This window comes from Halichoerus grypus, chromosome X (assembly GCF_964656455.1).
Source record: "Halichoerus grypus chromosome X, mHalGry1.hap1.1, whole genome shotgun sequence".
Lineage (NCBI taxonomy): Eukaryota > Metazoa > Chordata > Mammalia > Carnivora > Phocidae > Halichoerus > Halichoerus grypus.
In genome coordinates, this window is record NC_135727.1 from 116,230,967 (window position 1) to 116,255,115 (window position 24,149).

At 43.7% G+C, this 24,149-nt stretch overlaps 1 protein-coding gene across 8 annotated transcripts in view; it reads left to right on the forward strand.

Moving 5' to 3' along the window:
- The window catches only part of MAP7D2 (MAP7 domain containing 2), a 110,081-nt gene extending 90,727 nt beyond the window's left edge, over positions 1-19,354 (forward strand). For 7 of the 8 annotated variants that reach the window (XM_078065180.1, XM_078065182.1, XM_078065183.1 and 4 more), the window contains 9 exons: positions 1,312-1,580; positions 2,187-2,319; positions 7,071-7,326; positions 8,335-8,439; positions 9,451-9,507; positions 10,162-10,240; positions 10,982-11,168; positions 14,061-14,333; positions 17,710-19,354. In XM_078065180.1, coding sequence (XP_077921306.1) covers positions 1,312-1,580; positions 2,187-2,319; positions 7,071-7,326; positions 8,335-8,439; positions 9,451-9,507; positions 10,162-10,240; positions 10,982-11,168; positions 14,061-14,310 — 1,336 coding nt within the window. In that variant the 3' untranslated portion in view covers positions 14,311-14,333; positions 17,710-19,354. The remainder of the gene's footprint in view (positions 1-1,311; positions 1,581-2,186; positions 2,320-7,070; positions 7,327-8,334; positions 8,440-9,450; positions 9,508-10,161; positions 10,241-10,981; positions 11,169-14,060; positions 14,334-17,709) is intronic. The other variant, XM_078065181.1, reaches the window with a different exon arrangement.
- The last annotated feature ends 4,795 nt before the right edge of the window (positions 19,355-24,149 follow it).

A 24,149-nucleotide genomic window follows, 5' to 3' on the forward strand; every position in this document is an offset into this window, starting at 1 on the left:
GTACAGATTACTTCTTCCTGAAGGAACTCTGCAAATGCTTCCTCCCTGTGCAACCTTCTGGGTAAAATCAGCTTCTGAAGCTGGGTTGTTACCTGTATCCTCAACACCTAGCACGCACCAGGAGCCAAGCCTAGACCAGTGTACTTATAATGGACCTTTTTTCAACATAAGACAGGCTCCTGCATTTTAACAAAGCAGTATTTCCCCTGAGTGACAGTAGGCTTGTTCTCAGCTTTCACATCTTTCCAGTAGCAGGAGAGATTCTTTTAAACCTTAAGAACCTCAAAAAAAGGGCACCTCTTCTCCCCACCTCTTGGATGAATTTGCTCCTTGGCATATAAAAAGGAACTGGATATCAATCATACTTCAGTAAAGGTGAATTAAAAAAAAAAAGGAACCAGGGACCTTGAAGGCATTATGTTGGGTGAAATAAGCCAGAAACAAAAGGACATATACTGTATGATTTCAATTCTTTGAGGTACCTGGAGTAGTCAGATTCCTACAGAGAGAAAACAGAAGGGTGGTTGCCAAGGGCTGAGGGAGGCAGGAATAGGGAGTTAGTGTTTAATAGGTACAGAGTTGTGGAGATGGATGGTGGTAATAGTTGCACCACATTGTGAATGTACTTAATGCCACTGAACTGTACACTTAATGGCTAAAGGGCACCTGGGTGGCTCAGTCATTTAATGGCCCAACTCGTGGTTTCGGCTCAGGTCATGATCTCAGGGTCATGGGAACAAGCCCCATGTCAGGCTCCATGCTCAGAACAGAGTCTGCTTGAGATTCTCTCCCTCTCCCGCTGCCCCTCCCCCCCACGACCCCTTACCCTTTCTGTGTCTCTCTGTCTCTGTCTTTCTAAAATAAATAAATAAAATCTTAAGAAAGAGAATGGCTAAGATGGTAAGTCTTATGTGTATTTTGCCACAATAAAAAAAAAAAAAGAGCTAGCTCATCCATTGCCATATGCTGAAGCCAGATCCAACCCTGGTATTCATTTGAAAAGAGGGAGGACAGTGCCTAACACTTTATCCTTACATTGTCAGTCAAACTTCAGTGAAGTTAGGACATGGCTGGGCTTCCTAAAATTTTGTCCCTTCTACCAGGGATATCTTATAGATACCTATATTGCTATTAGGGTGATAGTACTTCAAGGACTTTTGAGTGTGTGCTAAGTGTTCCACTTGTTCCTCTTGAAGGATGAAATTGTTCATCCTTTTGGATGGATTTTTGGAACCAAGCCTGTTAGGAACCCAGAGAAGGTTCTGTGGTCAGGCTCAGTAATCATCTTCTGGCACGTTTTTGGCTTTCCAGAGCAACTTCAAAAGCGTATCCACAGTCTCCAAAGAATACGAAGCCGCCATACCCAGGGTCTCCTGTGAAGTACCGCTTTCCCACCTTTCCCAGCCAGGAAACGCCCAAGAGGAAAGCAGAGAAAGAGAAGAGCAATAAGGAAAGGGAAGGTGCCCTGGCTCAGCAGGCAGCTGGCCTGTGTGGAGAGGAAGCCCCAGAGAAACATGTGGTGGACAAGCATGTCACTGAGAAGCATGTGGCCACAGGAGGGAAGGCCGAGAGCAGCGGAGGTAAGCCCTTCTTGTCGATGCTGCCCCAGGGCTTGGATTTACAAGCTGGTTCTCTCTCTGGCCGGATCCATGTTGGAGTCTCATGTGTGGGGGTGGGAGGGAGAGAGGGAAGGAGATTTTTCCCTGGGACAACTTCATGCCCTTACGCTGTTTTCTCAGGCTTGCGCGTTGCCCCTGAATCCTTCCCCTTGGTCTCCTATGTCTCCTGGAGGAGGGACTGACACTGGTCATGGCTTTGGAAGCTCATGGGGGTGAGCTGCTTCCAGCCAGCATCAGCACTTCCCACAGAGAAGGTCTTCCTTTAGTCCTTCAAGCTTTTCCGCTAGAGGCAGTGAGTTCACCCAGATGGGCGCTGCGGTGGTGGCTCCTGTGGATCAGGCTCTCCACCCTGTCTCTCCTCCCCACCTTTCCGCTACCCTCCACTGGGAGATATGTTCACAGGGTCACAGCTGTCCCATTGCAGCTTCTCTGCTCAGTGGCTAATTGTGCTCATCCCAGCAGCATTTCCCATCACCCACTGAGTTGGACTTGTTTGTTCCCAAGTGGCAGCTGCCCTTGTGATTGCGATCGGTGTTTCATGTCCCGTGATCTTTTCCTCTGATGCAGCCTCAGGGAAGCCTACAGCAGGCACCACGGACGCAGGAGAGGCTGCAAAGATCCTGGCTGAAAAGAGACGACAGGCCCGGCTACAGAAGGAGCAGGAGGAGCAGGAACGGCTGGAGAAGGAAGAACAGGACAGGTATGGGGCTGCTCAGCGTTTCGGTGCCATCTCGTGTAAGAGGCTGTGGTAGAAAGAGCAACTCACCTTTCTTTCTAGGGTTTGACTATTGATAAAAACTGGGCAGAAGTACAGGTCTGCATGGCAGGTGTTCAGGAGACTGCGTCTTCTACTATGTATAATTAACAGCAATGGAACATTGCCCTTTTAAGACTACCTGGAAACTCATAGCTCCTGGATCTAAATGTTACCAATGGCTTCCCATTCTCCCCTTAGACGCTAGGACCAGCGAGGCCTCGTAGAGCTATCAAGGGAGTTTTTTTAGCTTTGTTCATGGAATGAGATTCTCCCTGAAGGTAGGAGGTTCCAGAGGTAGAGATCTTGATTCTGCTTCCCAAATCATGTTTTTTCCTTAAATTATCCTAACTTGCACCCCCAGGTGAGAGGGAGGAAGGTTGACCAAAGGCCCCTAAGTGGGGTGGAAGCTGATGTCATTGTCCACAAGCAACAAGGTAGAGGGACTCCATTCCTGGAGCACAACAGAGGACATCATAGTAGTGGTCCTTAAATATGGGAGGGAGGTGTCGGAACCATCCGGGGAGTGCAGTGAAAATACACAGGCCTAGGCCTTACCCTGTTTCAATAGCTCACCAAAGTGTGAGAATCATTGTGTTGTTAGTACCAGGGCACTTTGGTCAAAGTACAGACAGTTCTGCCTTTTCTGATCTTTGTATTCAGAACACGTTGAAGGACAAGGTAGATTTTATCATTAAATTGATAAGGAAACTTTTAGGGTAATCACACGGTGCAGCCCAATATGTTGAGAGAATTAACTTGACAGAAAGCAAGCCATGCCACAGCACTTCAAGACTGGTACTGAATTTCGAGTGATAAATAATAGAATAGCCTTGATCCTTAAGTGACCTTGGCAAGTCCTTTGTGGTCTCTAATTACAGGTTTGCTGATTTATTTATTTATTTTTTAAGGCTGGGCAGTAGGTCTTAATTATCACTTCTTCAAATTCTGTACTTTTCTGATGATTTTCCCACCTCCAGCCTTCTGGTCAACAGTGACACATCTTTTTGTTGAGTGGTGTGTTTGGGCTGGTTTGAGGGGGCCATAGGATGTGTGAAGAGAGGTCACAGGAGGTAAAGATGAATCACAGGACCTCAGATGACAGGCCTTGGTGATTACAGGTTCTAAGCAGGTAGGTAACGTGATTGTGGCTATATGCTTAGGAAGGTGAAGTTCTTTACCTTCTAACAATCACCCTCTCTCTTACACTTCCCACACAGCCCAGCTCCTAAAAGGATTGATTATACTTGCTGTCTTTATTTCTTCGGCTCATATTCATACTTCACACTCACATTCCTCCTAATTGCCAGACTCCTAATCCATTTCTTTGTTGACTTTGACCTTGTCAGGCTTGCCCTTGCTTCTTTGGCCTCTCCTTCTCGGTCTCTTCTGTTCACCCAGTATCCCCTCACATGTTGCCTGGACTCTCAACCCTCAGTCCTTGGCCAGCTTCACCTGACAAGCCCTCTGTGAGCAGTGGTGCTCCCTCCTGTTCAGCAATTTTCCTCTGGCTTCAAAAGATTTGGGGCCCACATTTCACACAACGGTTTCCTGTTGAGCATTTGATGTGCTAAAGCAACTCTGCTCCCATCCCCCCTTCTATCCTCATTTTCCCTTTGCCTCATTTACCATCTGTTTCTGAAGCTAATTTCTTGTTTTGAAAACCTTCAGTACTTCCTGGTACAAGGGAGGCAGTAAATAACACATGCACACTGGTGACCTCTGACTCTGTGCCTGTGGCCCGGTCTCTTGCTGGGGCTGTGCTGTCCACTACCATAGCCTCTATTCCCATGCAGCTACCAAAATGCAAATGCACTAAAATTAAGTAAAATTCAGTTCCTGCATTTCTAGTGCTCAATAGCTACATGGCTAGCAGCTACCATATTGGATAGCACAAATCTCTAGAACATTTCCCTCATCACAGAAAGTTCTCTTGGATAGCACTGGTCTAGAACCTAGAGGCCATATCCCAGCTGCCTTATGCTTTCATCTGAGTGTGTCCCATATGCATCTCAAATTCACCATGTCCAGAGCAGGTTAGGAGAGAAGGTGCTGAAGGATAGGGTGAGAACAGATCAAAGAAGTACAAGTTCAGGATGTTGAAGATTAAGCTTTTTTTTTTTTTTAATGAAAACTTTTAAGCACACAAGGGAGAGAGAATCGTGAAACCCACACCTTGTTCACAGATTTAGTAGTTCAAGGCTAAGCATGTGTCAGGGATGTGATGCAAGTTCAAGAGGGGCCATGAGCTGGAGGATGAGAGATGGGGGTCATTACACAAAGACCCTCACCTGTGGCTATTGACAGGGATAAGGGATGCATATGCTAAATCCTGAATGATGACTATGGTGCATAGTTTTTTGGTACTTTCTACCTGGTAAGGAAAAGGGATAGGTTTGGAGTAGATGACAGGAATTAAGACAGAGGAGTGATAGAACTGCACATGTCTTGTGAACTCCAGAGGGAACTTGGTGAAGATGGCAAGGGCAAGGGGGTGGGGCAGCCTGCAGCAGCAGGACATTGGAGAAATGACGAAATCCATGTTCTCTGGTTTCTTAAGCAGGTAGAGAAAGAATGTTTGTCCTTGCAGAGGATATTGAGGGACTCAGCTTCACATAAGAACCTAGTTTTCACCTACTTTGGGAGAAGCACACTATGGTTAATGGAGGGTATTTTGTCTGTAACAGGAGGGACAAGCAAGGGCTAATGGGCCTGTGGAGAGGAATGTGGATACATGATGGTGAGGATTAGGGAGACTTAGGGGCCAAGAGGATGTGTCACTTACTCTGTGTGTGTGTGTGTGTGTGTGTGTGTGTGTGCGCGCGCGCGTGCGCGCGCACGCGCGCGCAGATGCATTGGGCACCTCTGAAGTCCTCATGGTAAAACAGAAGAAACAGAATGGCTTTTCAGATCCTGAAGATGAAGATAAAGATGAAGTAGCTTGTGCATTAATTCATATACAGTGTACTGTTTGTGTATTAACTTCTTGGGGACAGTCAAACCGTCTCATCAAATGAGGGATAAGAACTAAAACAGTGCTCTGAATTAATCTTTGGGTAAGTTTTGTTATTGACACACCCATTTTGATACTCTTGTGTTAGACATACTTGGTCTTTCCTTGAGGAATCTAAGAACTGGAGTTTCTTTCTGATTAGGCCCTGTAATGCTCTTGTCCAGAGTTGTCCAGAATGTTTGTTAATAATTTCAGTTGTTCCAGCACTGCTTTTAGGCACTGCAACTTTTGCTAATGTAGAATATGTTGTGCACTATTAGTCTTGGGCTAATGTCTTTCAGTATTTCTTTACCTTTTAAAATATTTCTTTGGTGATACATAGGCTAATCGCCTCCACAGTTCCTGCAAGATAGGAAGATATTCTTCTTAAGTCCTGATCTGGGGCAGAGGGGGAGGGAGAGAGAGAATCTTTTTTTTTTTTTTTTTAACAATTTATTTATTTATTTGAGAGAGAAAGAGACCACGAGCCTGGGGAGGGGCAGGGGGAGAAGCAGATTTCCCGCAGAGCAGGGAGGGAGCCTGATGTAGGGCTCAATCCCAGGACCCTGGGATCATGACCTGAGCTGAAGGCAGACGCTTAACCAACTGAGCCACCCAGGTGCCTCAGGTGCAGTCTTGCCCGTATGTCACATTGCCATTCAGTAACATACTGTAAGATGAGTATGATTACTTACATTTTTTTATGGATGAGGAAAGTGACACACTTGTGAACAGGAAGAATGTTAGAAATGTAAAAACAAGCAGTTAGACTTTATAGGGTTTTCCCTCACTGCTTAGAGCTCTTTATCATTCTATTATCAACCATTCATCTGTGGATGAAAAATTTCTAAATGTCATTTAATTTTCATATAGCAAAGAATAAAAGATAAAAGAGGTTTTTTAACACTTCATTTTTTTTAAAGATTTATTTACTTATTTTAGAGAGCATGAATGGGGAGCGGGGCGGAGGGAGAGGGTGAGAGAGAATTGTGAGCAGACTCCCCGCTTAGTGTGGGGCTCAATCTCACGATCCTGAGATCATGACCTGGGCTGAAATCAAGAGTTGGATGCTTAACTGACTGAGCCACCCAGGCACCCAAAGCTAAAAGAGATTTTTAAAGATTGGTAAAACAAATGAGAAATAGATGTTTTAATTTCTATATTAAATATAAGGGTTCTGTTGAGCATTTTCTTCCACTTGCTGCTTCAGAAGTCACGTAGCAATTGGAACCCAAAGTGAACTTTTTGAGCTCATAGTCTCTGCTCTTAAATTGCTGACTGGCACCGTTGTAGCCATCGAGACACTTGTAGGGTTTTTTTTTCAGCTCCAATTAGTTTTAAATATTTATTTCACTTAGTTTTTAAAAGAATTGTCATTAAGTAAGAATGATGGGGCTGTGGTCATTTGTAGGTTGACTAGGGAACATTTGTGTCTTCATTACGGTATGTTCACAAGTCAGTACATCATTACTCTTTGTCTTAACAGAATTTATATATATATATATATATATATATATATCTTGGTAAATGTATAGACTGAAGTGGCTTTCTGGGAAGGATGAGTCATTTTCTTGAGTGGATACTAATTCAAGTGCACATATCTGTGACTGTGTTGTACCTTACGCTCCCTGTCAACACACAGTTCTTTGGCACTTTGCCTTTTGAGAATGTCATCATCTCCTAACAACAGTTATGTTCTCAAAAGGCTGGAGAGAGAGGAATTGAAAAGAAAGGCAGAGGAGGAAAGACTTCACCTAGAAGAGGAAGCCCGTAAGCAGGAAGAGGAAAAGAAGCGGCAGGAAGAGGAAGAAAAAAGAAAGGCAGAAGAGGAGGCTAAGAGAAAGGCCAAGGAGGAGCTGTTATTAAAAGAAGAGCAAGAAAAGGAAAAACAAGAAAAAGAAAAGCAAGAAAAGGAAAAACAAGAAAAAGAAAAGCAAGAAAAAGTCATGATTGAAAAGCAGGTACTGTATGAGTCTTCATATGGACTTTCTTTATGGGCTTTAGTTAATACTAGGTAAAATGAATTAAATTTGAATGACTCATAATATTTACTTGAAGTTTTTTCTTTAACTGGGCTGGTTATTAAGTATGAGTTACTTTGGGCAATAAAAGTGAAGTTTATAGTGTTTGCAGTATGTCAGTTCACATTCCCCAACATGTAGACCCTAGGATGAGAATTTGGGTGCCGATAGTTTATTTGGGATAAGATCCCAGGAAGCTGGTAGGGAAGTGAGAGGAAATCCCATATAAGTGAACTGATTAGTAGCTTATTGTGGACCACTGGGAGTTAGTCCCTTTGGATTCTCTAAGAGACTGTGCAGTATGCCTTAGAATTGTCCCCCTGAGGGGTGAGGAAACTGGATTATTTATCTGTGAACTCCTCCCTATCATGGTTGTAGGTCATTACTTGGGGAATTAAGTTTCTGAAACTCCTGGGGTGCCTGGGTGGCTCATTTGTTTGGGCATCCAACTCTTGATTCCGGCTCCAGTTGTGGTCTTGTGCTCATGGGATCGAGCCCCACATCAGGCTCCACGCTCAGTGTGGAGACTGCTTGGGATTCTTTACCTTTTCGTCTCCCTCCCCCTTTGCCCCCCCTCCACCACTTGCATTTGTGCATGCATGCTCTCTCTAATAAATAAAATCTTGAAAAGAAAAAAACAAAAGTTTCTGAAACTCTTGGCCAGATGCACATGGCTAGAAACTGCCCTCAGACACAGAAAGACTTTGGCAGGCAGTATGGGAACGATCTGCAGGTAATTTGCATGGTGGACTGAGGGTATATGGGTGAGGCCTGGCCATGTCTGCTGTGTCATAGAGCAAGCCGTGTAAATCCACACTGAATATTGAAACAACATCCACTTTGAGGTAGATGATAAAGTGGAAGGACATGTGCATATCCCAAGGAATCCCACTACACTGTTTTCTCAGCTTAGTAAAGTCTGTGCCTTGGTTTTCCTGTTTCTGTCAGAAGGAAGTGGCAGAAGCAAAGGCCCAGGAGGCAGCTAAACAGATGCGTCTAGAAAGAGAACAGATCATGCTGCAGATTGAGCAGGAGCGACTGGAGAGGAAGAAGGTAAGAGCTAAGGATCAGGAGGAGTTAAGGTGAGGCAAGAACAGGAAATGAATCTAGTTCTGTTCTGTAGTTTTTGGGTAGAGTGATCTTAAAATTATCTAATTAGGTCAAGTTTGTTGGTAGTGCTGTTCAAATCTTCTGTATTTCCATTGGTTTTCTGTCATCTTGTTCTATTAGTAACTGAGAGAAGAGTGTTGAAAGCTCTATTTGTGATTATGGATTTATCCATTTCTTTTGTTTTATATGTTTTTGAAGCTCTGCTGTTAGGTGAATACATATTTCAGATTATTAAATTTTCGTGTTGAATTGACCCCTTTATCACTAATATATGTTTATCTCCAGGAATAATTGTCTTAAAGTCCACTTTGTCAGACTTTTTATGGTTAGTGTCTACATGGTAAATATTTTTCCATCCTTTTACTTTGAACCTATGTGTGTCCTTATAAGTATGTCTCTTGTAAACAGCATATAGTTAGGGCTTGTTATTTTAATCCAGTTTCACAGTCTTTGTCTTTTCATTGGAGTATTTCATCCATTTACATTTAACGTGATTAGGGATAAAGTTGGGTTTAAGGAGGCTGATGATAAAGTTCCATTCCCAAGGTGTCCTAGATCCAGCCCAGGCTTTGTACTACTTTAGGCCTGAGAGCTAGGAGACCAATCTCTGGCCTCCCCTCCTGACCTGCACCTCAGCTTCACTTTCTCTAGGGTGGTCCTCTAGAATGGCAAGTGGTGATTTGTTGATTTTTAGGTAACCTACAGAGAGGAAGGAAAAAGATGGGATCTAAACTGTTGATTCTAGATACTAGTTCACTTCTCAAGCATTTGACCTTGTTCATAGGGCAGAGGTGTATATCTGCAAAACCAATGGAAAACTTTTCTGTACTCATTATCCTCTACTAATGTTTCTCTTTTATAAGTTTTCTGACCTATGAATTTGCATATAGACCCAGCTGCTTTTATATGTATTTGGTATTATAGTCCTCTTACCTGATTCTTTTTGGTTTCCAGAGAATTGATGAAATCATGAAGAGAACAAGGAAGAGTGATGTGTCTCTAGAAGTGAAGGTAGGTGTTCAGAGTGTCATTTTAGCAGTTTATGGACTGAGGAGAAAAGAATGGCACAGTATATTCAGTGGAATTGTAGGTCTTGGAGAGGAACAGCCAGAAAAACTGAATTCTTCCTACTTTGTTCCTGACTAGATTAAGGAGGCTGTACGTACCTGGAAGGGAAGAGAAGTTTAAGAGGAGTTTCAGAGACTGGGTGATAGTGAAAAATTTCCTCCGAGAGGTAGGGGTAGGGATGCAGAGAGAGGCATAGTAGTCCCTGAATAAAACAGAAAATGGTGGGGCGCCTGGGTGGCTCAGTCATTAAGCGTCTGCCTTCAGCTCGGGTCATGGTCCCAGGGTCCTGGTATCAAGCCCCACATCGGGCTCCCTGCTCCAGGGAAGCCTGCTTCTCCCTCTCCCACTCCCCCTGCTTATGTTCCCTCTCTCTCCGTGTCTCTCTCTGTCAAATAAATAAATAAAATCTTTAAAAAAAAACAGAAAATGGTGACATATTAATAAGGGAAACACAGCTGATTTGTAATAAACTCAAAAGATTCCAGGAATTACCATGGAACAGGCAGATGGCTCAGCACAGTTCCAAATATCCTTTGATGCTTTTCAGAAGCACTTGTCTTTCTGTGTAAAGTCATCTTTCCCTGTATTTGTTTTCAGAAAGAAGAGCCAAAGGTGGAGCTTCAGTCTGCTGTGTGTGTAGAAAAAGAGACAAAACCAGCTGTCCTGAACAAAATAGGTGAGTGTGAGAACTGGTTCTCGGGTTCTTCCTTTCAGCAGGTACAGGCTCATAACACTTCCTGCGGAGGACAAACACCCGTGGGTTTTAAGAGCATTACTGCTGGAAGGGGACTGTGTAGTTTCCCTTCTGGTGGAGTCTCCCATCTCTACCACATGTCTGTCAGCTCCATTCAGAAGGTGGTACTCTAATAGTCCCAGCACAGAAAGCTGGCCACCTCCTGGCCCATGCTACTTTCCAGGGAGACAGCTGGTCAGGTTCTATTCAGAACTGACTCTGCTATTCTACAGTGGTTTCTCCTGTCTTCCAGACTTCCAGGCAGTCCAGCTCTTCTCTCTCGAGTATACTTAAAACTCCTTAGATGTGAATATATCATGGCAACCAAAGTCAGAAGGGCGTGTCCATCTCAGAGGCACTTTACATCTCTCCTTTGCCTTGGGGCTCAAGAAAACACTATACAGAGCCTGGGGACCTGCACAGTATAAGACCCCAAGCCTCCTGGGTGGGTCAGGAGCCCTGCACAGACACTGATGATGTCATTAGTCTTCTTTTCCCTGTGTGAAGGTGATGACATGGGTTTTGTGGGGGGTTTTTTGTTTTTTGTTTCTTGTTTTTTGCAAAAGATGTTGCACTGTTGGTAAAGCAGAGGATTAAATTAATTGCCTCAATATATATTTCCTCTGTTATTTCATTGTTCTGGATATTTTATGGTTAACAGAATGATTTTGTCTTCTCAATCAGAAATAAATGGATTAAACACTTGCCAGGAAGTTAATGGTATGGGGCGTACTGCCCCAGAAACTTTTCCTCGAGACATTTTCTCTAATGGGCTTAAACCAGTTGGGGGACTTGTTCATCTGGACACCCTTGATGGGAAATCAAACAGTCTGGATGATTCAACTGAAGAGGTTCAGTCTATGGATGTGAGGTAAGTTGATTTATTTTGCATATGAGCCTCATCTCTTCTCCAAACACCTCCACTGCCTCTTCATTGATTTTTTTCATCTTTTATACACCTGAATTAACTTAAGTAGGTTCCATTGGCATTGGAAAGCTATCAGTGGTTTATTAGTGTCTTAGGTCGGTTCCTTAGAAGTAGAGCCTGGGAGGGGTGCCTGGGTGGCTCAGTGGGTTGAGCGTCCAACTCTTGGTTTCGGCTCAGTTCACGATCTCACGGGTCATGGAATTGAGCCCCATGTCCGGCTCTGTGCTCAGCAGGGAGTCTGCTTGAAGATTCTCGCCCTCTGCCTCTCCCCGACTTGTGCATGCATATGTGTGTGTGTGTGTATGTGCGTGCGCGTGTGCATGTGCTCTCTCTCTCTCTCAAATAAATAAATATTAAAAAAAGAAGTAGAGCCTGGGATAGGTATTCTAAGGCATGGGATTTATAGGGAAAGAGTTCTCTGGAGCAAGTGGAGGATGGGAAGCAGGATGGGGCAGGGGAAGTCACTAAGCAAGGATTATTTCAGCTGATCCTATGGGAGCTCTGGAGGATGAATTTCTACCAGAGAGTGGTCAGATTAAGGGAGGCAGCCTTTGTGCCACTGTATCCATCAGTCATTGAGTGTGGTCACCCAAGGTGGGGGATGCAGGTCTAACTACTGTGGGCATAGGGCTCCTGTCAGCCAAAGGCAGTTGTTCAGAGAAAGGGTGGCAGCTATTAGCAGCCTGCTCTCTCTGCAGCTGGAAGATGGCTATTAGCAGCCTGCTTTCTCTGCAGCTGGAAGATGGCTGCACCTATAGCCAAAGGGGATCTGAGTGGAACACCAACAGGACTCACTGTATCCAGTGTCTTATGTTAAATAAACTTGTCATTGGGGACTTGATAAGGAATCTAATTTGCTCTCAGGTGCTAAAATCTTAAGGAATTCTTAAACTAGTGTGTTTGTAGATGATATCACCTGGCAAATTAATCCCAATCAAAAGGAGAACTCAGCATGTGGTTGGGGCAGAAACACTGGAAAGAGAGAGCCTTGGGCAGGGCAGTTGAGTGGGGGCAGCAGTCTGAGTCCGGAGGCAGTGACAGTGTTTTGCAAAAGTTCTGTCAGAGCTCCAGCTGGCCAGAGCTTACCCTTCTCTCCTTGGCTGTGAATTCTCAGCTTCGTCTGGGGAGGAGGGTATTTCCTAGGGCACAGTGATTGTAAATATCCCAGCTTGTGCATCCTGGCCTTGAGCCAGATATGTAAAAACCCAGGGTTCAGCACCCCGTCACCAGTAGAGCAAATTCCACAGACAGCCCTTGCCTCCATCGTCGGTCTCCTCAGCCCCCAGGGCAAAACAGCTGAGGCATCTTAAACATTAAGGCAACATCTATGCCCCCACCCCATGTTGAGCCTACCTCTGCTTATTCTTTATATCTCTGGGAGTGGGGTAGGGGATAAGACAGCACCCGCCCGGGTTTAAGAAAGCGAAGGGGCTTTGTATGTGCTCCAAGTTCTCCTGTGGCCACCTCTGCATTTAGAGAGAGATGACTCCTGGAGGTTGTGTCCGAGCTTGTGGAATTTTCTCCTCACGCTCTGACCAGCTGTTTAAACCCAGGGAAAGGAGGCAAGGTAAGGTGGAGATGGGGTGGGTGTTTCTGCTGATGGGGCAGTTTTCCCAGGCTCCAGCCACCAGAAGTGGTGTTAGGTCTTCTCCTGCCCCTTAACTAGGCTGAGTATGAGGGAGATGGATTTTCTGAGTTTCTTCAGTTCAGCTGGTTTTTGTAGATTCTTCTCTCAGATCTTATCAAGGAAGAAAAGAACAGTCAAACCTGGCAACAGCCCTACTCTGGCTGTTAAGAAAGACTCCGAGTGATGGGACCTCACATGCCAGCCCACCACTCATCTGAGCTAGGCCTGTGGTTGACACAGCTGTGAAACTCCTTCTTCCATCTCTAGGTTGAAGAGAGAGAGAGCCAGGCCTGCTGGGCAGGAGTTGGATAAGTCAGGGTGGAGTGGGGCCTCACTTTAGAGAGGGAACGTGGGAGAGATTTGCTCTGCAGGTGACTGGGTGGATGGTGGGGTCCTTATTAACAATGGCTCCCTGGGGCGCCTGGGTGGCTCAGTCGTTAAGCGTCTGCCTTCGGCTCAGGTCATGATCCCAGGGTCCTGGGATTGAGCCCCACGTCGGGCTCCCCGCTCCGCGGGAAGCCTGCTTCTCCCTCTCCCACTCCCCCTGCTTGTGTTCCCTCTCTTGCTGTGTCTCTCTCTGTCAAATAAATAAGTAAAATCTTTAAAAAAAAAAAAATGGCTCCCATCTAAACTGAACACTTACTGCAGGTGGCTCTACACAGACTTCCTAGGTATGATCACACCACGGTCAGAGGAGCCCTGGTAGGGAGAAATGATTATTCACCCCATTGTACAGCAGAAGAAACTGAAGCCAGGGGAGAAAAAGCAGCTCGTCCAAAGTGGCACTGCAAAAGAAAAGTGGCACCAGGAGCCCCAGTGCTGACTAGGGCCCTTCCTCAGTTCAGTTTTAACTTCTAGCATTTGCTTTCTATTTGGTTTTCCCATTTTGAAGGTTTTGGAAGTGGTTGGCTTCTCTGCAGTGCTGGTGCCTTTGGTTTTTATTTTCTTTCTTCCTGTGGACAGTGTGAACTTGGCCTTCACAGCCCTGCTCAGTCTACTTCCCTTGTTCTCCTCCATGGGGGCCTTGTGTCTATCAGTGTCTCAGAGTTGAACTAACTTGTATTTTGTGTAGTATGTTTCACACCAGCTCTGGCTTTAAATGCATCTTCTCTAGAAGAGTAATATAACCAAATATTGCAAATAGAATTAATTTTTGCCTCTTTCTCTCTCTCTACCTCTCTCCTTCTCTTCCCCTCCCCACATTCCAGTCCTGTTTCAAAGGAAGAGCTTATCTCCATCCCAGAATTTTCACCAGTAAGTGAAATGATTCCTGGGGTGTCTCTGGACCAAAATGGAACTGGTAATGCCCGAGCACTTCAAGATCTCTTAGATTTCACCGGCCCCCCCATGTACCCTAAGCGATCCAGTGAAAATCTCAGCCTGGATGATTGTAACAAAAACCTGATTGAAGGATTTAACAGTCCTGGCCAAGAAAATACTCTGAACACCTTCTGTTGACAAATACATCTCTTTAATGAAAGGTATAGTACAGTCTTTTGATTATAGTCTAAATTTATACCTCTCCAACTGGGGTTTGTGAAGGTGGGATAAACATCACTCAGTCTCTTGGATGGTCAGTTTTATTTGAAAAGTACAAACGTGAACATGAATACGGGTGTCACCTGTTTTTCAAAAGTTCTGCACTAGGCCAAATGTAGTTTACAAAAGACCTACATTAGTATCTGTTTATATTAACTGAAAGTAATCCAAAGAGGGTTTCACTCTTACAAAAAAAAAAAAAATGTGAAAATAGTATTCAGTGTTCGTCTTGGAACCAGCTGTTACAGAAGCTTGAGAGTAGTGAGAGTAGCTCCGCCAAGCTCCTTCCTGAGAACTGCACTCAATTCAGCTGCCATAGCTTTGCACTGTCTGTGAGCATCTGTGCTTTATCTCCATTTATTTTGCACATCCATTGGCAAGATGTGTCCTAAAGTGTCAGAAAAGCCTAAGAGGTTATTTTTGAGCCTGGAAATGCTCAAAAATTTTTTCATGTAAGTTAGTGGTAATTGCTTCTTCACCTTATGCCATTACAGAAGGTTTCATAGGAAGGTTCTTTCAGATGGGAAAACCTGCAACACATACACAGTAATTGAGATGGATTTCAAGTAAATCCTTTGTATGAGAGTCTTCACTGCCACACTCCACCGTGCCCGCCCCTGCTGTTCGGGGTTTGTGGATGGGTGTGTGTGTTGAGAAGCACTGCCTAAAGTTTGACCAGCCATCTGTCTGCAGTAGCACCATTTTTAGAGGCAAAGAGAGAATGCTGTAATAGTGGTGCAAGGTGGATTTGGTTTTGTTTTGTTTTAGATTTTTTATTTATTTGACAGAGAGAAGGGGAGAGAGGGAGAGAGCAAGCACAAGCAGGGGAAGCAGCAGGCAGGAAAGAAGCAGGCTCCCTGCTGAGCAAGGAGCCTGATGTGGGGCTCGATCCCAGGACCCTGGGATCATGACCTGTGCCGAAGACAGATGCTTAACCGACTGAGCCACCCAGGCGCCCCACAAGGTGGTATTAATAAAATGAATGTCTCCCCTAGTTTTACTCAGTGACATTCCACGTTCTGTCTACAGTCATTTATATACAGTGATGAGCATTGGGCCAAATGATTTGCTGTTCTATTGACCCATCTTTTAAAGCAAACATTTATTCTTGGATCACACCTGAGGCAGTGGAGGAATGGAGAACTGAAGTTTGTGTCCCAAAGCTTTTGTTCCCCGCCTTTGGCCTTTTTTATAGCCAAAATGGGTTATAAACACTCTGCATTTGTGTGACTTAGTTATACATACCTCACATTGGATTTACTTCAGTTTGGGGCTTACTTGTTTTTGATGATGAAAACATAATTAGAATCTATCATCAAATCCTTTCATAACTTAATTCCAATTGTCCTCCCACTTTAGACTCTTCAAAACATTTTTTTAAAAGATTTTACTTATTTATTTGACAGAGAGAGAGATAGCGACAGCAGGAACACAAGCAGGGGGAGTGGGAGAGGGAGAGGCAGGCTTCCCGCTGACCAGGGAGCCTGACGCGGGGTTCGATCCCAGGACCCTGGGATCATGACCTGAGCTGAAGGCAGACGCTTAATGACTGAGCCACCCAGGCGCCCCTCTTCAAAACATTTTTATATTCTCAGCACACTCTCACTTTCTTTTTTAAAAATTTTATTTTATTTAAATTCAACTAATTAACATATATATCATTAGTTTCAGAGGTGGAGTTCAGTAATTCATCATTTGCATATAACACCCAGTGCTCATTACATCACATGCCCTCCTTAATGCCCATCCCCCAGTTACCCCAATCCCCCACCCACCTCCCTTCCAGCAACCCTCAGTTTGTTTCCTAGAGTTAAATGTCTCTTATGCTCCACTCCTATAACACAACTTCAATGCCTGATATGATATAGTCCAACCTTTCTGTTTCTCAAATGAGGAAACATGGGGTTCCTGGCTGGCTCAGTGAGTAGAGCATGCAGCTCTTGATCATGGGGTTGTGAGTTCAAGCCCCATGTTGGGCATAGAGCCTACTAAAAAGAATATTAAAGTCTATTTTGGGGCACCTGCCTGGGTCAGTCGGAGGAGCATGAGACTCTTGATCTCAGGGAGTTTGAGCCCCATGTTGGGTGCAGAGATTACTTAAGTAAAATCAAATGAGGAAACAGGTTGGGGAGGCCACACGACCAAGGTCACTGTATTTTGTGTACATCTTCCTGTGCTCAGCTTTCGGCTGTAGACAGTGCATCTCTTCTCCTGACTCTTGGGAAAGAAGTTGTGGCCCTTTCACACATGAAAGGGAATGCATGGCAGGTAATTTTTGGAATAAACCATGTCCCTAGAGAGTATTATGCTAAGTGAAATAAGCCAGCAAGAGAAAGACAAATACCATATGATTTCATTCATATGTGGAATTTGAGAAATATAACAAACGAGCAAAAGGGAAAAAAAAAAGAGGCAAACCAAGAAACAGACTCTATTTTTTATTGTTATGTTAACCACCATACATTACATCATTAGTTTTTGATGCAGTGTTCCATGATTCATTGTTTGTGCATAACACCCAGTGCTCCATTCAGTACGTGCCCTCTTTAATACCCATCACCAGGCTAACCCATCCTCCCACCCCCCTCCCCTCTAGAACCCTCAGTTTGTTTCTCAGAGTCCATAGTCTCTCATGGTTCATCTCCCCCTCCGATTCCCCCCTCCTTCGTTTTTCCCTTCCTTCTCCTAATGTCCTTCATGCTATCGAAACAGACTCTGAACTCTAGAGAACAAACTGATGGTTACCAGAAGAGAGGTGGGTGGGGGGGATGGGTGAGACAGGTGATGGGGATGAAAGAGGGCCCTCGTGCTGATGAGCACAGGGTGATGTAAGGAAGTGTTGAATCACTATATTGTACACCTGAAACTAACAGTACACTGTATGTTAACTGAATTAAAAACTTTAAAAAGAATGGGATAGAAATAAACATATATAAGCATGTGTTTTGTTAGTTGTTTGTTTTGACTGCATTTGGCTTCTTAAATAAGTTGTCTTCTGAAATCTTAAAATGTGTTGGGGGGTTTTTGTTGTCCTAATGGCTGGGGGGCAGCACTGCCATTTAGAAGGCAGAGTTCGGGACATTAAGCATCCTGCAGGTTTTAGGACAGTCCCACCCAAAGAGAATTTGGCCACTTAATAGAATAGTCCTACCCAAAATGCTGTAGCACCTCAGTTGAAACATACTTTATGAGCCAAGGAAAATATAATTACCAAGAAGGTAGAAAGTCCCAGAGAGTGTGATCATTTTAGTGAGGGAGAATAGGTACAATGTGGTCTCTTCATTGATTTCACGTGGTTTTGTTTTTGAATTGACACAGGTGGTGTTTGGAGAACCCATGAAGCTGCTGGTAGTCAAATCCAAGCTGCTGGTCCTCTGAAGAAGCTTCTGTTGTCCTAAATCCCTGGATTCCAAATTATTAGATCAAATGTAACTGTATATTCCTAGTTAGTATGTCAAACACTGGCCACTCTTGATAGAAACCTTGAAACATTGGCCTTGTTGGGCTTTAGCAAAGTTTCATGTTACAGTTCTATTTATGAGCTTCAGCTGCTGATAAAGCACTTCCTGTACTACTTTATTATCATAGTGATCCCCTGAATAGCCCAGGTGATTCTGTGTTGGAAATTCACCTTACAACTGTTCTTATTCCCAAAGTTGGAGTACATAAACATGTAGATGTCTTTTCCTATAAATATTCTAGACATTAACCCAGACTCTACTTAAACATATATACTGAACTTGGGCTGCTTATCTCCTTGTCTGTGTTTAGAAGAAATTCCAGAGGGTTTCCCCCTTCTCTGGGGTTTCTTTGTTGGAAGTTACTATCAAGAAGCTTTTTTTAAATATATTAAGCTTAACTACCTGTAAAATGTGTTGCCCCACATTACTCCTTGGGGACCTACCAGAATAAGTCTGGTTGATTATGGAAACAAGCACTGCGGACTGATTTCTGTTCACTTATGCATTTTCTTATAGACGTGGGCACCTCAGTCTAGCAAGGATCTTGTCATTGTTGCACCTTAAAAAATCTCCAAGCCATTGAGTGGCTTTTGGACCGAAGGAAGTTTGAATGAATTGTGTTGTCTCATGCACAGGTGGTTGGTTTTCATGTTGTTGCTATTGCTTTTCTCTTGGATCTTGGGGCCCTTGTTTGTTTGCTCCTGTGTTTGCTCAACTCTGATGAAGCCAGGCACAAGTGAAAATGATAGTGCTCTGGAACAAGGGGGCCCTGAACTGGACCCAATATATCACTTTGACTTCAACATAAAAACATCTGAGCGGGGGACAAATGACACTAGAATGTATACTCCACGTGTTTCATGCACATTTTCAAGACACATATAATAATGTGTTTTCTTAATTTTATTTCTTGTGGTGAAATGTGACTTTCAAATTAAAATGACCTTCTTTGAAACTTTTTTTTGACTTGTACGATAAAGCGTTTGGAAAGATCCATAATTTTGACTGAGGTTTGCAACCAGGAGATAAAAAGACGTCTCAATAGTAATCTTGTTCATGTGCTTTTAAAACCAGCTACAGTTTAAGACTTTATTAGTTATGGAAACTGTGTATGTTTGTGTATGTGTATATATTAAATAAAATACATGCCTCCAGTAATGCAGTGCCATTGATCTTGATGCATATCAGGGGAAAATCCCTTTTATGACAAGCACACAGAAAATGATAGCATGGTCTGACTTTCAAAAAATGCCTCACCATCTTTCTTACAGCTTTATTTTGCTAAATGTCTGTTTTGTTGTGATCTGTTGTACCTCACAGCACCATTGTGACCATGGTGATGCCTCATTTGCATGATGTGTATGTTGTGTTTAACATGAAACACATTTTCATTGAAGAGTCTGATGACTTGCTAGTGTTTTGTTTGTTTCTGTAGGCTCAGTGAAGAAATGTTCTGAAACCAAATCACATTTTTAAAAACCTATGTGGAGAAAAACCAAAAATCCTGTGTTGGTGTCCTTTCCTTGTCAAACTCATTAAAATTTCTCTGTTGTCGGTTCCAAGTGCAGCCAACTGTGGAAATAAGCTTAAGTGATGAGCTGTCCCCAGGACATGATGAACTTCTAGGTACAGTAAAGTTGCTGTACTTTCATACCACTGATGTAGGCAATTCTAGCTAGCTAAGATGCGGTTAACCTTAGTGTAATCCACAAAAACATTCCACATAGCAATCTGGCATTTAAACAGAATTATAGTGGGTATGGTGACCCTTATTTTCCAGTAAGCTAAAACCCAGACCAGCTTTTTTTTTTTTTTGTATCTGATTCACGGCTTGTCTATATAGCCTGGGAGACAGTACCAGCCAAGACCAAGAGCCAGGAGGGCAGAACAGGAATGGGAATGTTGGAACCCTCATGATAACTTTCTGGGCTGCCGTCTCTGAAGCCAGGGATCCAGTCAATGCAGCCCACCTCAGCTCTGCTGACAAAACCTCTGTTGAGTGCACAGGAGTGGACATTCTCTTTCCCTATGCTGGTCCTTGACAGTGGCATTACAAGTAGCTTCTGTCATCTTGAGCCCTGGCCACAGGTCGTGGTGGTGGCCAGTCACTCCTAAGAGCAATTTTTATTTTATGAACATTCTAAATTTTTCTTAGTATGTACAGGTTTTCTACTAGTCAAATAATTTGTAAACTAAATTTGGAAAGCAAATGTAAAGAACTATTTTGTTTCTAGAGGTGCATTGGGGCACATTACCCATTACTTTGGGGCACAACACAGAGTGACCTCCATCCCCACTCTTCAGTATTGTTCAAGAAACACAATTATGTGAGAAAGTAGAGTGAGAATGCTTAGAAACGGAAAAGAGAAGCCTTTACAGATAGTGTTTGGGGGCGGGGCAGACCCAAAGAGAAACAAGTGAAAAACTCTTACAATATTTTCACAGGTGAGCCAACTACTAAAGAAAAATAAGTAGTTTTCTTACACATTAACAATAGGAAATTGATGCAAAGAAAACTCAGAAAATTCCTGGAAATAACAAGCTATATCTAAAACTTGATTGGGGGACATTAGATGTGAATGGAAAGACATGTCATGTGCCCAGGTGGGAAAACTGTGTGTGTGAAGTAGACTAATAGTAGGTAGCCCTCACATTTGTGCAGTATTTATAAATTAAATCAAGTCCCAGTTAATGGAATTTCTTTTTTTGCAACTTGTAAATATAATTATACAGTACATGTAAGAAAGTAAACACAAAGCTAAGAAGCTTTAAAAAAATGAGCTTTTAAAAAGGGAGAATTTCCCTGAACAAATAGCTAAATATTATGATAAAACTTCCAAACTAAAACAGCATAGTCTGATAAATAGATTTTGGAATCGAAAATAGACATCAGTGACATACCCAAGAGACATAAGAATATAATGTATGATGGCGCAGGGGTGGATTATTTCTTCCTGTGGAAAAAGAGCATTTGGTTTAATGTCTCCTGAGGGTCAACTGAGTTTAATATCTCTGGTGGGATGTGAATAAGGGCCCAGAAGTCAATGAGTAAATTATAAAGACAGGATCAGGGTCCAAGGTTGGGTACCAGGTTTGGTTCAAGGTTTAATTCAGGGGAAAATTTAGGCACAAGGCTTGGGACGAGCCTCTAAAGATCTTGAACAGATGCCCCGCCATGATCTCAAGAGGTGAGAAGCAGTGGCCTCTACTTGCCATGGTTTAAGTTGCTTCTGCAGGAATGTACCTGAAGAGCAATACATTCTCAGTTCCTGCTGTACATGAGGTGGTCCTAAGACTTCTCCAAGTTATGAGGTAGGTAGGAGAGGGTTACTTCCTTGAGGACAGAGAGCTAGAACTTGACAGAGCTGGGGTTGACTCCAGGCCCCTGCTTTGGTACCTCCAGGGGAGTTGACAGGTTCTTCTGCCCCTGAGAGCAGCTGAAGCTCTTTTGTTAGAGCAGGTGTTTACAGCTGAGAAGGGCCAGGACCCGCATGGGGAATCCTAGTTCTGAGTGTGCTTAAAAAAAAAAAAACAAACTATTGAGATATCATTCACATACTATAAAAAGTATCCCCCTTTTGTACAACTCCATCTTTGATTCATTCACAAAGTTGTGCAACCATCACCACTATCTTAATTTTCATTCGAGTGTGCTTTTGTAAGCGTGTCTTATCCATCCATTCACTCAAAGCAGCAGAGCTTGGTTGTATTATTAGTTCATGTCCCCACCGTACCTAGAAGCAAGAACATGGGATTTGAAAGTAGTATTCCCTGAACCAATCACTTCCCCATCTTCCTGTCCTAACAGGCCAGATTAATGTGGTGTTTATGTAACCTGATTTATGTAGGCTGTTTTGTGTTGTTCCACATTCTCTGTGCATAAATATTGGATCAAATGCCCGACACGGACTCAGATGCCCAGTGTGGGCCTTCTAAGTTGAAGAGAAACATGGAGTGGGTGAAACAAAATGCTTTGAAAATTCTGAACCCTTGAAGACATACATGCCTTTAACAGTGACCATCAGATCTAGTGGGTGTGGAATGGCTCTACTTGTTCTTGTTTTCGAGACAGATGGCCCATGTTAACCAGGAGGGAAATATTTTTCTTTTTTGACCCTAAGATCCAGGTCGGGGTTCAAGACAGTGGGCACTCCACACACGGTGGAAAGAAATCACCCTTGCTGCAGCCCAGAGCCTGAGAGTCACCTTGCAAAAGGCAGAGGGAGCCGGTAGGCTTCAGATGTGACACCTAGAGACTTCACTCCCCACCCCTCCCTTCAGCTGTGCAGTAAATAAGAGAGAAGCTTCTATGAAGCAGTTAGGAAATGCCAAAGTTTAATCCTTCCAATTGGCTCTGAGGGATGATTGATGTTAGGGAAAAAAGTCTAAAGTGACCAGCCTTCTGGACTTCTAAGATAGTATTAAGGCAGGTTTTCCCCATGTCCCCTTATCTCAGGAAATGCAAAACACAAGGAATAGAGTTCCAAGGAATTGAACCTTTGTGTAAAATAATTTCTTCAAATTAGAACCAACAGCCCTCTGTTGACTGTACTTGTCTTTTAATCACATTTTCCTAACAGCTTGTGTATGCTTATCTTTGAAACGACCAGAAAGTTGTCAACAAAGAAGTGATAGCTAAGAAGGGGCTAGGTCACGCACAGTAGACGTATGGAGAGCTTGTTGGAATGAATGTGGTCCCCAGGGTGGGATGCAAAGGTTGTTTTAGAACAAACAGAATCTTACTGGTACCACCGGAAGGAAAGAATAAATTTCATTTGCTCAGGGGACCTGACCTTCGGAAGGGTTCTCAGGGGTCACTCCTGTGCAGTGACAGCTGGTATGGGGTGTTCAGTGTTCACTGATGGTAAGAAATTATCCAGAACATGGAAATAAGGCCAAAAGATAACTGTATGCCCTTTCAAAGACCTGCTAACACCTGAGCAGCCCAAGGACCGCTGAGTCTCGGGATGTAGCTTTGTATGACAGACCATGTGCTTGGACTAGGACCCGGGCTCGAGTTATTTACTTGTAGACAGAAAGTTGCAGATGACTTTTGTCTTACAGAAAAGCTAACTCTAAAGGTTATGTCTCTTTGTTCCTGCAGGGCACTGAACAGTTTTGTATCTAACTTTGTGATCTCATCCCAGCATTTGTTTCCCCACTAAACATATGTCCTGTGGTGCTGTGTGTATACCTACATCCATGTGCCCACCAAGCAATCCCCATATCCTCCCCCAATCCAGTTTTGTCATCCTGCTCCTTAACGAATTCAGCACATTTTTTACCTATTCTCATGTATATTTGCATCACAGTTCTGCTTGTAACCTTTAGGAAGTTATACTTTGACGATGAGGAAGCCGTAAGTCCTCAGCAGGTTTGGGAAATTTTGAGCAGCTGCTATAAGGGCTTTAATGGTTTACATTAAATGCTGATGTAGCGGATGTCATGGTGTACCACCTGGGTGGGCCTCCTCTTTAAGACGGAGGTATTTGTCCTTCCAGATGTCTCCTTCCAGATGCTGGAAGTACAGTTCGTGAGGCTTGTTGGTGGAGTTGCTCTCTAAGAATTGCCTTGACTAAGGGAGGCTGCCTCACCAAGGTGAAAGCCCCTCACCTGGGTAGCCTGTCCAGTGGATAATTCGGTGTACAAAACCCCATGCCTCAAGGTGGGGCAGTTCAGAAAGGCTGTCTCAGCTTCAGAGCGGCTCCCGGTGTGTTCACCTGAGGCCTTTGCTGAGGCTGCATTGCAGCCCAAGTTTTCTCCCTCCTACTTCCTCCGCTCCTCTGTGCACTCCCCATGCACCTCCTGCACGCCACCCGGTCTCAGACTCTGTTCCCGGAGAACCAGACCTGAGCCAGCTAGGCATTGTACTAAGGGCTGTCCATGCACTCTCTCTCTAAACCAAGCACTATTGTTGTCATGCTCACTTTACCATGAGGACCAAGACAGGTGAAGTTGCTCATGCAAGGCCACATACGTCAGGAAGTACACAGCTGGGCTCCAAATCCAAGGTTTGCTTTTAAGCCTGTGCTTGCCTTGGCTTACTACACCTCAAAGTTCCTGCTTAGGGAAATCACACAGACTCAACCCTTTGAGGCTCTTGCCAATCGACACATCTCCTAGCTATATTTGCAAGTTTCCCAATTATTATTTGTAGTTGTGATGGGTAATGAGGTCAGGTCTGCTGTTACATATTTGTGTATTATTACAGTTTGGGATGAGACATTTATTTGTGTGATTCTTTAATGTCTATTTCCTTCATTGTAAGCTTCTTGACATCAGGGCTGTCTAACTGCC